The following is a 14,987-nucleotide window of genomic DNA, read 5'->3' as shown; positions in this document are numbered from 1 at the left end:
ATCATGGGGTTCTGAGGACCCCGAGTACCTTTGATTCTGTATACCAAAATTATATTCTCTCGGGGTACCGAAGACCCCGAAGCGCGAATGATTCTGCGTACCGAAATTACATCATGGGGTTCTGAGGACCCCGAGTACCTTTGATTCTGTATACCAAAATTATATCCTCTCGGGGTACCGAAGACCCCGAAGCGCGAATGATTCTGCGTACCGAAATTACATCATGGGGTTCTGAGGACCCCGAGTACCTTTGATTCTGTATACCAAAATTATATTCTCTCGGGGTACCGAAGACCCCGAAGCGCAAATGATTCTGCATACCGAAATTACATCATGGGGTTCTAAGGACCCCGAGTACCTTAGATTCTGTATACCAAAATTATATCCTCTCGGGGTACCGAAGACCCCGAAGCGCAAATGATTCTGCATACCAAAATTATATCCTCTTGGGGTACTGAAGACCCCGAAGCGCAAATGATTCTGCATACCTAAATTGTATCGGGGGGTTCTAAGGACCCCGAGTACCTTAGATTCTGTATACCAAAATTATATCCTCACGGGGTACTGAAGACCCCAAAGCGCAAATGATTCTGCATACCAAAATTGTATCGTGGGGTTCTAAGGACCCCGAGTGCGTTAGATTCTGTATACCAAAATTGTATCGTGGGGTTCTAAGGACCCCGAGTACCTTAGATTCTGTATACCAAAATTATATCCTCTCGGGGTACTGAAGACCCCGAAGCGCAAATGATTCTGCATACCAAAATTGTATCGTGGGGTTCTAAGGACCCCGAGTGCCTTAGATGCTGTATACCAAAATTGTATCGTGGGGTTCTAAGGACCCCGAGTACCTTAGATTCTGTATACCAAAATTATATCCTCTCGGGGTTCTAAGGACCCCGAAGCACTATCGATTCTGCATACCAAAATCATATCCGCTCGGGGTTCTAAGGGCCCCAAGGCACTATCGATTCTGCACACCAAAATTGTATCTTGGGGTTCTAAGGACCCCCGCCGTTTTCACCGTTTCTGCATAGATGGCGCTAGGATCGAATTTTAAAAATATTTAATTTATGGCGGTCTTTTTAAAATACAAGTTTGTCAAGCGTTTATTTTGATAGTTCTTTATTTTCTTAAATATAATAATTCAATGAAAATTACACTTTTTTCTTAATTATATAATGTTTGAGCATTTTTGTAAACATTTAAAAATATTTGTAATCGACGTGACTAGTAGGATGATCTCAAATTAACTAGAGCCAATTATAATTCTTAACAGCAGTCCTTATACTCTTTCCCATTCTCGTCTCCTATTCATTGTTAACGTTTTACTGTCTTTGTACGATGTTTTATACCATTTGGACAGAAGATTCGTTGCTATATCAATACAGTCACCTGCAGCAAACAAATGTTTGGAACATTGAAACTTTATCAAAAGAAAATTAAAAACAATACCTATCTCATCCGTTGGATAAAGTTTAGTGGAAAGAGTGAATGGCTCCTCTACTTCTTGAAATATTCGCTCGTTGATTCTTGTGGTATTTAACGTCGTCCCTTTAGTCAGAACGTTCTCAAGACTATCGAGGAAAATGGCCCAACGTCGTTTGAAGTAATCCGCAGCAATTCCGGACCATTGTTTGTTCGCATAGTCTCTTATCTCTCCTCGTGGTCCCCATAATGTAATCTGGTTTCTTGCATTGTATTCGTAGAGACGTAGTTCCTCATCGTTGCCAGCCAGACTTTTGGCTGATTCTATCCATCTACCCAACAGGAAGTTCTTCCCGGATGCTAATATTAATTCTAAGTCGTCGAATAATTCCAGGAGTGAATCAGCATGGTATCTATACAAATAGAATAAAAAATTTACAATGAATTCGTGTTTGAGTTTAAATTTAAACTAGAACATAGAACTTACTTGAACCCAGTAACGTTCTTCTTTTTAAACGAATCAACCAAAGCAGGGTAGATTTCGTCTGCTTTTAATTGAAGGGCTTGTCTCGTTAAATCAACCACATCGTGTCTATACAGGGTGCTATTTCTTCTTCCATGCCTTGCTTGAAGAAAGACGTACCACGTGTTGTAGAATGTCTCACGTTTGTACCACGTCTACAATCATATTTCTGTATAAATAATTAAAAATCTTTCGCAAACTCCGCATCAAAAGCTTTTCACTTACCCAAGGTGAGAGATTTAAGCTTGGTCGTTGACTAATTACATATTTCCCTCGAATTTTTTGGTAACCATTATAATTATACACGGTCTTCCCTAAATTCTTCCATGCTATCACAGCATACTCGTTCCAAACACCGTATCTTCTACTAGCATAGTTCTCGAACCTGGGAATTATATATACATTGATTTATTCTTATCGTAAAAGATTCAGAAATATTTTATTTTACCAGTTGTCTAAATTGACCGGTTTCCGACGATAAGCCATCTCATTCATCAATTCGTAGATAACATAATTTTGATTGATACCCTCTGGCGTTAAACCTGTTCCAATCATTGTACTGTTCTTCATACTTCTTCCTTCGAAGACTCGCTATGAAAGGGGTAATTTTAATTTAACAACGTCCACGATTACCAGAAGCAATTTAAATGATTCCCCAGAAATCAGCTTAAAATTAATAAATAAACCTACGTAATTAATAATTTGAGCTGAACCAAACATTCCAAGAGTGCCACCAAAGTTGTGCAACATGCACCAAATGAATGGCTGCCCATAATACGATTTCAATCTAGTGTACTGAGGAAATTGTTCGGATTGAAGGTCCAACACTATCAGTCTTCCCTGGAACAAGAAGAATAACGTTTCAACGAAGAAATTTCAAAAGAAGAAATAATTTAGAATTATTTTATCCTGCTTCTCACCACCGGTACTGAAGTTAAGAAAGCTTCGACCCTAGGTTCTGTCCAGAACAATAAATCGTGGAAGAACAACCAGCCTTGCATCAGCCTTTAATAATAATTACATATCAGAGAATTGTTAGACGAAAGAATTAAATTAAAAATTCAAGTATTACCATATCGCGTTTGGATCAACATTGTTCATAGCCGCGAAAATCGAGTGTCCAACATTTTTTAAGAACTTCAGTTCACTGGTGTACGGCTCGTTTTCATTGAAAGTATCGCAATTGTACACATGATCGGTACCAAACTCCTCGATGTACTACAAAATACGAATCGCAAAAGTAAATACATTATTTCCAAATTTGAAAATTTCACTTACAGTTTTCAGAAACTGTTGTCCAATTTGTTGAAACAGTGGATCTGTGGGTGTCAGAAGATAAGGGCTGCAACAAAATTAAACTTTCTAACATTGTGCTTATTTTTGGGTCAATATATATCTTATATACTTCATCTTCAGGAGTTTGCTAAACAGCAAGATTATCATTTCCTGATAACTTATCTTACTAGAAACAATTGATTGATACTGCTCACCAACAATATTTATCTGAAAATTGATTCCAAGATGAAAGCTTGGTGACATTCGCTTTGGGGAACAATCTGGGAAATGCTCTGGGCACGTGTCCTGCGAATGCAGGTAGAACAGGTGTCATTCCTAGGCTCCTCATCCTTTGAAGGATTTGATGTTGCAGGCGAATCGATTGTTCGTGCCAAGTAGGGGTTAATGGACCGCCGAAACCACGAATATTGCCCATTCTAGACCTACAGAAATTTATTTTATAATTTCACTTCGAAATTTCATCGTGTAACGAGTGGTGAGAGATTCTAGGGTTCCCTAGGATTTCCTATCCTATATCTTAACAAAAAGATATTAAATTACCAAATTACCTATTATCAAATTTATTGAACTTTAATTCTAAGATTCGATATTGCGAAGAAAATTAACTAATACCCTGTGTATTACATAAAGAAATATTTTCCATTGAGATGCAATGTCTGATACACGCGAGAACAAGTGTCTTATCATCAAGTGAAAGAGATAAATATTCCTAAGTCTATCAGCAACAAATTAATATGTATGTGGATACATGGTGTAATACATAAAACCTTGATTTCAATATTTGCCGTTCGAAATACCGTCGAAGCAGAGAGATCTCTATTACCAAGGCAAAAACGCAGGTCCTCCAAAGTGATCGTTAATCTCGTCTCGAGTGAAATTCAATTGGAGGTATACTCTCTCCCAGATAGCCTCTTGTCCATTAAAAGCAAGAGCCAAATTGATTCCATTAAGGACCATCCAGTCGATGTTCCTTTCCCAATCGTCCCATTTCCACCATGCAGAACTGTACCCAAGGGTGCACACGTTCTGATAGTACCTGAACCTGTACAGATCAAACTTCGAGTAAACGAAGAAATAAATTGAAAAAAATGTAAGAGAAAAATGATTTTTTTCTACCTGTCGTTCGATGTGACATTTACATTAACATTTGGCAGAGTGTTTGGGAGATTCAGTTGGTTGCCCTCCCATGATACATGAATGTTGCAATAGCGTTTCAAGTAGTAATGCAAACCCCAAGTCACAGCCACACCGGAAGTACCAACAATCTCAATTTGCTCGAGGGAATTTTTCCTTATCTGAAAGACAAATTTAAGATATAATAGAGATGTGAAAAAATGAGAGATCAGTAAAGTGGGACGTTTCTTATGCATGTTACCACAAAGGTATCTTTTCCAATGGGTCCACAGTTAGGATCTACAGTCATCGCGAACAATCGTGCCCGTTCGATGCCCAGAAGCCTTTCAGCGACACCCTTAGCCGCTTCAGCCTGCACTTCCGGTGAAATCCGGGGTTTCACGTGGCCCAGAGTAGCCTGAAAAGCTGTGCAAGTTTTCACCTTTCTTCTTAATCTTTTTCTTTACAATTACATGTACAAGATGAAATCATTCTGAATATGAAAATGGAAAGAAAAGTATTTCTAACAGAAATTCCTAAAGATCACCCTTCACAGTGGACGTACCCCTTTAAGAAAAGCAAGAAAATGATTTTAAATAGAATTTTCTCTTACCATCCTGACAGGATACATCGACGAGCCAGAAAGTCGTAACGATAGAAGCTAACAATGAATGGAACAGCATCGTGAGTGAACGTAACGCGTCTCAAAGAATGAAACGACTGAAAGAGACGAGGATCGTGAACGTTATACGTGTTCCCCTACTCTTTACTCATTTCTTCTTATCTAATCCGGCCTCTGACCACTCTGTGTCAGTTTACGATGCAATTGCGTTTCCAACGAGATCATCATTTGCTCCAGGGTCCTCTTTCACGATCGTATATCTGAAAGCAAAACTTGGAGGAGAAATCAAGAACGACACAGGTTGCGTTTATTAAAATTTCTAAGTGGCAAATAGTGAAAAAGAATAAAAGTATGTAAGGAACAAGAAGTTAGGATAAAGAAATAAGAAGAAAATTATTTAACAACATATTTGTAACAATTGGAACTTTATTTGATGTAACAATTCTTTTACGTGTCTATAGGGTGTCTTGAAGTATTAGAAGATTATTGGAAGTTTCTTTAAGAATAACTTTTCGTTGTATATTTTTGAGACACCCAGTGTATATTATAAAGCTTTTTGTCAGCAATAATTCATCATAAAAATCGTATATCGTATTGTCTTCCTTTCAGGAACTATTCACAAATTGTTCCTCTGAAGGTACTATTTCTTATTATATACTTGCAAAAATTCAACAATTTTAATTGATCTACTTTCATAAAAAGAAAGGCCTTTGGAAGCAAGTTACTGTTCGTACTTTTTAACTTCTATTTCGTTTCACGATGATTCGATTCGATCGATGATTTATTAGGAATGTGAACGAAGACATCATCGTCGATTTTCACTTTTCCAGGGACGTATAATCCACAGTAGATTCCCATCTTGGGTGCGGTTCCTTCCAAAGCAAGGCGTTTTGGATCTGTTAATTGCCTAAATCTAGAATTCATAAAATAGAAAAATTAAGTAACAACCAAGCACAGAAAACTGGATCAACATCACATAGCATAGAAGCAACAGATTTTTCGTTTTAACAACTAACAATTATTTAAAGCCTGTTTTAAAATCTTAAGCTTCGATAAATAGAAAAATGATAAATGTAACGATGAAAGAAGATTAATGGTAAATTAGACTATAGTAGGGTATTTTTGCGATCAAGGTTCCCCGTTTCTGTGAAAAATTCAATAAAAAAAAAGATTAAAAAAACCGTACGTTTTTAAAGTCTTCAATGGCTCTTCGTCGTCCATTACTCCATTATCTGGATTCACAAGCACAAACTTACACCTGGATCAGACAGGACGTTTACAGATACAGTGCTTGACATGAATGATTATTTTGTAATTAACAAGTAGATGAGTTTGCCGATTTATACAAAGCGCAGGAATCTCGATTCTTTTAATTACAACATCACACTTTGCCACATCGCTGTCTCTCAAAATCTTCTACTATACCGTGTACATGGTTTGACGTTTCTAACAACAGCTCGTTCGCCGATTTTTATCCATTCCCAATCGTCTTCCGAGAATGCTTCCTTCGTGTAGAGTAAAATATTTGGACGGAATTGTAACGCCGGCACTGGTGTCTCTAATTTCTCATTCAACTTGTCCACAGATTGCACGGTCATCAACATGTAACTCGCTAGGTCGCAGAACAACCCCTACAGGATAATTGTTTCTTTCTTAATTAATAAAGAAATAAATTTGACATTTGGTTTAAGAAATGTAGTTACAGTATCCTCGTTTCTGATCGTTTGGTACACCTCGGTGTACTTTTTCCAGGGCTCTTTGAATAGGTCTCTTTTGTCCATCATCGTGTACCCTAAACGGAGACCTGAATTCGTTCCGGTTAAGAACCTGAAAAGAATCGTTTCGATTATTTTTAATATACTTTGTTATATTTTATTTTGCCATTATTCTACTTAGTCCTTCTCTCGTTATATTTACTTTTTGCCAGACTTATCTCTTCCTAGATATTAGTTATCGGAGAAATAAGCAAAGGTTTGCAAACCTTGATATCCATTCAGCAGGTTCTTGTCCACAATCGATACATTTTACCGGCTCGCCCCACCACATTTTGCATTGAACGGCTTCGATACTGTTCTCCAAAGACTTTGGCACGGTGAAGATCACCCTGGGCATCCCTACCGCTTCCAATTTCACCCTCGATTCATCGACAGCTGATAGACTGACGAGAATCAATGTAGGATATTGTCTGCCAGTTTGAAAACGACCAGTCTCCTCGTTGTACACTAGAAACATTCTGATGAACAGTGAAAGATTCGCCTTTTAAATTCCATTGGTTAATCTTATGTTTTATTTAGGGTAGAAACGGACCTGCAAATTATAATAAAGTAGGTCGAAAAGAAAAATTATTTAACGCAAACAAGTGTGAATCACTGGTGTGTATGCTGGTGATAATTAAAAGATAATGAATGAGAGATAAAATTTCAATGGAACAACGGTACACGTGAAACAACAGAAGATATCAAGTTTTCAAATTGTTTTAACATTAAATGTGCGCGAAGCAGGGGGTGAGATCAATTAATTACCTGTCTCGGAGGGTGAACCCCTGATTTTCCACGGAAATTCCGTATTCCGTGAAATTGCTATCCCTCAATTCTTTTCCACGCCCAGATTTCAATGGATATATATACAGTTCTCTAACTTGACCCACTTTTACCCAATTAGGATCGGGTAGTTCGGAAATCGTGTCATCCTCGGTCTGTTCCTCTTCTTCCGGTTCATCGTTCGCGTCGTTTCCGTGACTGATAGTTCCGTTAACGATATCCGCTTTCTCTTTTTCGACTTTCTTCGGTTGTTTCTCTTTTTCGTCTTTCTTCGGTTGTTTCTCTTTTTCCGATGAATTTTTCCTCACGCTCCAGACGAACGCCACGAAAACGATCGCGAAACTGCATGTTACGATTATCGTCGAGCGCCAATCCTGAGGATCAGCCGATTTTTCATTGAAAAATGTATCGGCAGGTGTAAATTATTTATTAGTAAGTAAGAATAAAGATCAACGGTAGACGTTTAATTAAATTAAAATATGAATTGCTAATTTGTTGTGACGTTATCTCGTATCTTTTGTAATAGAGATTAGATAAGCCGTGATTATTAGCTACTATATTTTTAGAATTTTAACAAGTGACATAATTTTGCTAACTTAAAATAAATACTTTATACTTTTAGAAATATTTTTAATTTAATTACTTTTCGGTTAACTTTATTGATATAGTATTCACCTGCAACTTTATACCATTTTTCTTTTAACTCTTTCGTGACATTCGAAATAAAGGTGGCAAATCTTTTGATTTTGTTAACTTGTTATCTGAGAAGCTTAGCTTCTGAACACGTGACACCACAATAGAGTATTGTGCCATTGTTTCTTAATCGAATTCCCCGGTAGAGGCTTAAGTTAAATTATTTATATTTCGTCCCTGTTTTCAATAGTCCAAAGAGCACGAATGCTTTAAAATATAGCATTTATTTAAATCTATCTAGATAGCCAGTAATGCTTGTCAATTTGTTATCGAAGTTCAAAGAAAATTGACAGAAGTATAATTAAAAAATTTTGATTATTCACGGATCAGATTTTTAATGTGCATTCTTTAATCTTCGCCCTGATTGTACAAATTTCACTATATCATCTATCAGCACGCTATCACTCGACGTTTTATCAATATCAAGGTGCAACTTCAAATACCCCTGATCCGACTTATAATTCTAAACACGTTTCGAAAAATTGGAAAATTCCACGAATACACACCCACGCGTGTCTTTCGAAGCTTTTTTTGTCACTCTGAGACACTTAACGATCTCTCCCTCCAACCACTATCTATTACCCTCCTCAAGTTTATTACTTAACATTATACATTTAGAATATAATATCACTTGTTTTATTACACTTTAATCAGCAATTAAAGTAATTTGACATATATAGTACTAGCGCAACTATAATTGACAGAGAATCATCTAAAATCATCCAAATTGGAATTTGAAATACAACTATGTTTTTAGTAAATGTCACTAAAAATTTCAAGCATCAAAGTTTAAATACTATTCTATGGATGATTTTTGACTAAAATGCGGCAAAATGAAGCGATTAATGAGTTAGAATAAGATAGAAAATAAAATCCTACCGAATGTGCTTGCATAATCCTCGCGCACCTGCAGAACGATGATCTTGACCGATGCGCGGCTTAGTCGGTTCAGCCGTGTCCCTCTCTCATTTCCGACTAGCGATCAACGGTGCCAGAGGTAGGGCAAAAATGGCCGTGTAGATTAAAACTTGAACCATAGGAATCGCTAGAGAGGAAAGGACAGAAAGCTATGAATCCCGTGGGTCATTTATGACCGATGCTACGTTGGTTACACCGCACGAAGTGCACAAGTCGTATTAGCATATATACTTCTCCATATATGTTGGTGCGATGTTATCAAAGGCTTCATTATGAAACCTTTATCTGTTCTAATGCATACAAATTGAAAAATTAAATATTTTTTAAGGATCAATGATCGGTAAAATGATCAGAATTCGACTCCTGCGTCATCTGTTCAGAAACGATGGAAACTACACAACAACTTACCGATCGATTTTTCGAAACAGGGGTTGTCAATTATTTTAATAATATTTTAGTATGTTTTGTTCGGATTTTGAATAATTTAAAAAAAAAATGGAATCTATGGAAGTAAAAATTGTGTCTTTTCAATTGTCAGTTCGAGGTGCCGTAAAAGAGGGACTGGTAAAACAGGCACGATTATCATACTGGCTCTAATCTCATCTGGGGGTGTCTGGGATCCCCTAAATCATGACCCCTCGAAAACAAAGGCATGTCCAGTTTTCTATTATCTATAATCACTGAAAGCGGTAGAACATCGCTTCAACCTGAAAATTTCATTAATTAAAAGTGTTTATAAAAACCTGACGTTTCTGTTAATTGTTAAAAATGTCACATTGAGGTGCTGCTTACACATTATTCTGAGTAGTAGCAACGGAATAACATTTTTGTATCGAAATCGTACGTATTTATGATTTTGAGTATGATTCAAGGCAGTAAATGACTTCTCTCTTATTTTGGAGGTTGAAACAGAATACAAAGAGAACAGTGTTCAGCACACTAAACCCATTTACTGAAAACCCATTGCAGCATTGTGATAAACATGTCTGACAGAGGATCTTTACGTTACACAAGCATAAAAGATTTGTTGCTAAAGGCTGCGATCAATTTCAAAGACAAGAGGCCATCTGATATTTTCAAAAGGTTACCTGAAATGTATAATTTAGCTGAAACTGCAAGGATACAGGGGGATAAGGAAAACCAGTTCATCATGTTAAAGAGATGGCTAAATTGCATAGAATGGTTGAAAAGTACACAGGAATATAAAGATGGCAAAACATTCTCCTTATCGAATATGCATTTCAATCAGGTGGGAAGTGGCGTATGCTTTATTAAACTTATCATTCACAGATAAAGGTATTCTAAATGTGAAGTTTTGAGGTGTTACTTTAAAGCTGATACTCAATACTTTGCGTGAGCAAATAAAACATATTAATGTTTCTTGTAGATCAACGAGGCAAGGAAAATACTTAAAGACTTGGATGAAAGATTAAATGCAAGATATAAACAGATAAAACAGAAATCAGAAAAAAGTAGCAGCATAGAAAAAATGGACATAGACAATGAAACAGGAATTGATTCTCCTATGTCTACAGTTGATGGCCCTTTAAAATTACCTGAAACACCAACCAGAGATCCATTGGTTGGTGATAATGAAGAGATTATAAACTGTGATCAGTTGTTTCAATTAATGCATAAAGATGATGGTAGATATTTAATCATTGATATCAGACCCAAGTCTCAATATGAAGTTTCTAGGATAATGTCTGATAAATCTGTTAACATTCCAAACACTATAATTAAACCTGGGTAGGTAAAATGCATAGGAAATAATGTTTTAGCATTCCGTTTGTCCAAATATAATTATCTAGAATTTTTATTTCAGTGCGTTAACGTCGCATTTCGAAAATTATATTCATAAAGATAAAAAATCTTTAAGTTTATTTAGACACAGAGGAGCTCAGTATGTTGATGTTATAATTCTACTTGATTGGAATACATCAAGTAAGACATTGACATCGGATAATCATTTAAACATACTAAGAAAAATTTTAGAAGATTGGGATCCTGGTATAAAGTATAAGAAGATTACAATTTTGAATGGTGGCTATGCAGAATGGTTGACGCGTTATCCAGCGTTCACGACAAACCCAAATGTAACAGAGCCTGCATCAAGTAACGTTCCAGACGAGATATTAGATAATATAGAATACCCCGAATGGATACATTTGGACGAGGAAGAAAATATTAAAATGCGCGATAGCAAAACAAATCCAAAAGTCGCGAATAAAGAAAATGTTACAAATAAAAGTAACGTATCAGACGAAGAAATTTGGCACGAACATATGGATACAGATGGCGATAACGTTTCTATGCAGTCTAGCAACTTTACGAATTCCACTGTTGATGTAGAGAAAATTCCTAAAAGTAATCCAATTTTGAGACAGCATGATAATAATTCATCAAAACTGCAACACAGAAGATCGTTAAGTATTACGAAAAAGAATGATGTATCTGCAAAACCGACTGTGGACAGAAGCAATAAACCAGTTTCTTTGAACACGAGCACGTTGGAATCGAAAGTAGTGTTGAAATTAATGAGACGATTGAAAGAACTCGCTAAAAGCAAGCAAGTGTTGGAAGAAGAAATTTTAGAAGAGGAACGTGCTTTGTGTATGCAAGATGGTACCAAACACAAAAGTTTAAACGAAGAAGAATATATTCGCGATAATTTAAAGACTCTTCAGTTGAAATTGAAAGAGAAGGTGAGAAATATTGATCACTAATTTATCTTTGTATCGAGTGTATCATGCTCGAAACTGAAATAGCTTTCATTTGATCCAATAGCAAAATGAATATAAAAAACTGGAAGATGATCTTACCAAGTATAACGTATTAGCGGATCCAATCAAATTGAATTTTACAGAAGAAAATGAACAGGACAAGCTTAAGCTTAGTCTTGCTGTATTTAAACATCGTACGAGAGATATATCCGCGGAGCGATCGAAAATACGCGAGTAAGTTTCAAGTATGACATCAAGATTAAATGATTATTTATAATGATATCGGTTAATTTTTCAGGAAAGCTTCAAAAATTAATTACAAAGACTTATCATCGAAAGAAAATGAAAGTAACACTCACAAAGAACCCTTGAAAATGAATAATAATTCATCAATAGGTGGTTTGGAACGATCGTATTCCAGTCCAAATTTGTTACAGGTATGTAAATTTACTATTATAAAAATATATTACAAAGGATATCGTATTTCAAAGATATTATTTTCATCAAATAGTTAATAGATCGCAAAGCACCACAGATAGACAGAAGTTCGAAGCCACAACCATCCCCGTATCAAAGTGGAACTTATACCGATAATAAACTGTCTCATCTCAGTTGGGCGAATCGCGAAGAAAGAATGACACCTGTTCATGGAAGTGTCGTAAGTGTCATTGTGCTGGTAATTCTTAATAACATAAAAATTGATCGGTTCGTCGTTAGAAGCTTCTGCGTATTTAATCGGTAATCGCTGACATCCACGTGCTTGCAATCCACGTGTATGAATGAAAATAACACCTATCAAATGCCCAGTAATCGACAATTGTAATTCCTAATTAATCTAACGTATAGTATATACCTATGTTTAATATATAAATGTTAAAAATCAAGAAAAGCTAAAAGAAAAACTAAAGACGCATTATTTATCAATCCTGCGTAGGGGGTACATATAGGAAGAAAGAAACATATTGTACCTATATGGCTTCTCAATCCAATTTATCCGAACCTTTCCGGAACAATGCATCGCGATATATGCATCAGTATTTATCCGACTATCGTCACTAAATGTTGTCAATGTACGCCGTTACTTGGCGTAACTTTTTAATTAGAAGCTGGTGAAAAAAAAAAATCAATATCGAATTCGTGAATACGTTTATGTTTATTGTATTATAGAATGTTGAATGATACTCAACCTGTGGATAATGTATCCTTAAAGCACGTGAATGAACGCGAATCTCCTATTTTATGATTAAATAAGTTGTGAACAAATGATGGTTAACTTGTCCAGAAAATTTGGGCCAAATTTTAAAGTTTACTATTTTAAAAAGGTAATCTGCGAGCATAGGGAAGAGACAGCATTTTTTGTAAGCTTCATTGCATAAAAAGAAATTAATGTTACTCCGAATATAATATGTTCAGTGATCAACTAATGCACTCAATGTATGATATTTAAAAGTATTTGATCTTATACAATGAAAGTATATGAAGTATTCAGTGTTTTTACTTCTATTACAGCATCCAGGTATTACAGGATTAAAGAACTTGGGAAACTCGTGTTACATGAACAGTATTATACAATGTTTAAGTAATACCACGCATCTAGCCAATTATTTAATGGATAATTTGTACGTCGACGATCTTAATACAAATAACGATAACACCACCCAGGGACAGGTTGTTGAAGAGGTAGCTCAAGTGATCAAAGCTCTTTGGAGAGGACAATATAAGAGTATATCTCCGCTTGACCTCAAGGTAATCATTTTGTGCAAATGAATTTTTCTTTTGACGATGTCGTTCTTAATTAAACTCTGAATTAGATCGTCGTGGGACAGTACAAATTACAGTTTGAAAGTTACGAGCAACAAGATTCCCACGAGTTCCTTACGTTCCTTTTGGACTGGATGCACAATGATCTGAAGAAGGTAAAATTTCATATACTTTTAATCACTAGATCGAGTTTCTAATTTTCATTTTATATCTAGAACTCTAAGATACCATCCGAAATGACGATTGCCGAAAAAGCGTGGGACAAAGCCATGGAATCGAAAAGATCCATCATATCCGATTTATTCTTTGGGCAGCTAAGATCTACCATTACGTGTAGCATTTGCAAGCAAAGCAGTACTACTTATGAAACTTTTAATAGTTTGACTACATCGTTACCTCATGCTAACCGGTGTACATTAAACGTAAACTTTCATTTGCAATTTATTATTGCAAATAGTTATTCAATTCACTGATTGATTTGATTTATAGGACTGTATTTTGAAATTTGTAAGCGGGCAAAAGGTAGTTGGATGGAAATGCCCGAAATGTCAGACGTCTCGAGAAGCAACGAAGAAATTCGATTTCGTTAAATTAGCGCCTATCATAGTAATACATTTAAATCGTTTCGCTGAAAGCGGTGGGTGGCTCGAGAAAAGAAGCACCGCTGTCGATTTCCCTCTTACGGGCTTCAATTTAAAACCGTATTTGGTGGCGGACAGCAACACCATTTCGAATATGCGTAATTACAGTTACAGTCTCTATGCAATGTCGAATCATTATGGAACCATGGAAGGTGGTCATTACACGGCTTTCTGTAAAAATGCTGCTCAAAACAAGTAAGTAAATAATATTTTCTATTTTGAACATATATTAACAGCATTAATGTATTGTTCATTCAGATGGTACAAATACGATGACCAAACAGTTACAGAAGTTACAGTGAATCATGTACGGTCTCAGAATACCAGTGCCTATTTGTTATTTTATACATCATTTTCCAGCAATATTATTTAGTATTAATTGAATGGGTCATTGAACATGACTGGGACGAAAATTCATTACTTAAATAGTCGTTAATGTTCTGTAACAATGTAGATATTAAATATTTTTTGTATGTACGGAATATATTATTATATGCGACGTACGCATAAAACTATGACGGTATTAAGAGACTTCATTGGTGCTGGGATATACGCTAAAGATATGTAAATACATAAACATTAGGCCGGGATAGTGTTCCGGTACTTTTATTTGAAAAATATATTGCACGGTAGATGAGAGATTTATTTCAACAAATGTATTGCAAAAATATATCTAGCTCACGCTGCATTCTGCAAGGTATAGATTTCAGTAACAATGTTCCATTCTGT

The 14,987-nt window shown here is 35.9% G+C and overlaps 3 protein-coding genes across 7 annotated transcripts; 1 reads left to right on the top strand and 2 right to left on the bottom strand.

The window, feature by feature from the left end:
* Window positions 1-1,167: 1,167 nt before the first annotated feature.
* LOC114873700 (alpha-N-acetylglucosaminidase) lies at window positions 1,168-5,131 on the bottom strand. Its single transcript, XM_029182307.2, has 14 exons — window positions 4,974-5,131; window positions 4,623-4,786; window positions 4,364-4,542; window positions 4,071-4,289; window positions 3,442-3,669; window positions 3,230-3,293; window positions 3,024-3,169; window positions 2,872-2,956; window positions 2,642-2,791; window positions 2,400-2,542; window positions 2,177-2,336; window positions 1,916-2,106; window positions 1,456-1,841; window positions 1,168-1,395 (listed from the first exon to the last, which is right to left on the bottom strand). Exons 1-14 carry the CDS (start codon window positions 5,041-5,043, stop codon window positions 1,286-1,288), a joined length of 2,295 nt encoding a protein of 764 aa, XP_029038140.1. The 5' UTR covers window positions 5,044-5,131; the 3' UTR covers window positions 1,168-1,285.
* Window positions 5,132-5,198: 67 nt separating this feature from the next.
* On the top strand, window positions 5,199-14,954 carry LOC114873699 (ubiquitin carboxyl-terminal hydrolase 8-like). 4 transcript variants are annotated; one of them, XM_029182302.2, is made up of 12 exons: window positions 5,199-5,331; window positions 9,672-10,382; window positions 10,521-10,882; window positions 10,959-11,838; window positions 11,921-12,090; window positions 12,155-12,293; window positions 12,368-12,514; window positions 13,366-13,602; window positions 13,668-13,772; window positions 13,833-14,039; window positions 14,107-14,453; window positions 14,517-14,954. In XM_029182302.2, exons 2-12 carry the CDS (start codon window positions 10,116-10,118, stop codon window positions 14,629-14,631), a joined length of 2,976 nt encoding a protein of 991 aa, XP_029038135.1. In that variant the 5' UTR covers window positions 5,199-5,331; window positions 9,672-10,115; the 3' UTR covers window positions 14,632-14,954. The 4 variants fall into 4 exon arrangements, with proteins under 4 accessions (XP_029038135.1, XP_029038137.1, XP_029038136.1 ...); XM_029182304.2 differs by lacking the exon at window positions 5,199-5,331 and having other exon boundaries at window positions 9,790-9,973; window positions 10,103-10,382; XM_029182303.2 differs by lacking the exon at window positions 5,199-5,331 and having other exon boundaries at window positions 9,792-9,973; window positions 10,036-10,382.
* LOC114873702 (mitochondrial amidoxime-reducing component 1-like) lies at window positions 5,391-9,197 on the bottom strand. 2 transcript variants are annotated; one of them, XM_029182310.2, is made up of 7 exons: window positions 9,095-9,197; window positions 7,505-7,896; window positions 6,964-7,215; window positions 6,686-6,809; window positions 6,408-6,613; window positions 6,169-6,240; window positions 5,391-5,895 (listed from the first exon to the last, which is right to left on the bottom strand). In XM_029182310.2, the coding sequence occupies exons 1-7, from the start codon at window positions 9,107-9,109 to the stop codon at window positions 5,727-5,729; spliced, it is 1,230 nt and encodes a 409-aa protein (XP_029038143.2). In that variant the 5' UTR covers window positions 9,110-9,197; the 3' UTR covers window positions 5,391-5,726. The 2 variants fall into 2 exon arrangements, with proteins under 2 accessions (XP_029038143.2, XP_029038142.2); XM_029182309.2 differs by lacking the exon at window positions 6,169-6,240.
* Window positions 14,955-14,987: the final 33 nt, after the last annotated feature.

This window comes from Osmia bicornis, chromosome 8, assembly GCF_907164935.1.
Source record: "Osmia bicornis bicornis chromosome 8, iOsmBic2.1, whole genome shotgun sequence".
NCBI classification, from domain to species: domain Eukaryota; kingdom Metazoa; phylum Arthropoda; class Insecta; order Hymenoptera; family Megachilidae; genus Osmia; species Osmia bicornis.
This window is presented reverse-complemented; position numbering and strand designations above follow the sequence as displayed.

What these genes read in the sequence shown, in the direction of transcription:
- LOC114873700 (XM_029182307.2), bottom strand. Translation starts at nt 5,043, where the DNA reads ATGCTGTTCCATTCATTGTTAGCTTCTATCGTTACGACTTTCTGGCTC. An exon ending in AATGTCACATCGAACGACAG is followed by an intron (nt 4,290 to 4,363) that starts GTAGAAAAAAAT and finishes TGATCTGTACAG; the next exon opens with GTTCAGGTACTATCAGAACG. An exon ending in AAGAACGTTACTGGGTTCAA is followed by an intron (nt 1,842 to 1,915) that starts GTAAGTTCTATG and finishes CTATTTGTATAG; the next exon opens with ATACCATGCTGATTCACTCC.
- LOC114873702 (XM_029182310.2), bottom strand. An exon ending in CCTGCTGAATGGATATCAAG is followed by an intron (nt 6,810 to 6,963) that starts GTTTGCAAACCT and finishes GATTCTTTTCAG; the next exon opens with GTTCTTAACCGGAACGAATT. An exon ending in CGATCAGAAACGAGGATACT is followed by an intron (nt 6,614 to 6,685) that starts GTAACTACATTT and finishes ATTATCCTGTAG; the next exon opens with GGGTTGTTCTGCGACCTAGC.
- LOC114873699 (XM_029182302.2), top strand. Translation starts at nt 10,116, where the DNA reads ATGTCTGACAGAGGATCTTTACGTTACACAAGCATAAAAGATTTGTTG. An exon ending in CACCTGTTCATGGAAGTGTC is followed by an intron (nt 12,515 to 13,365) that starts GTAAGTGTCATT and finishes CTTCTATTACAG; the next exon opens with CATCCAGGTATTACAGGATT. An exon ending in TATCTCCGCTTGACCTCAAG is followed by an intron (nt 13,603 to 13,667) that starts GTAATCATTTTG and finishes ACTCTGAATTAG; the next exon opens with ATCGTCGTGGGACAGTACAA.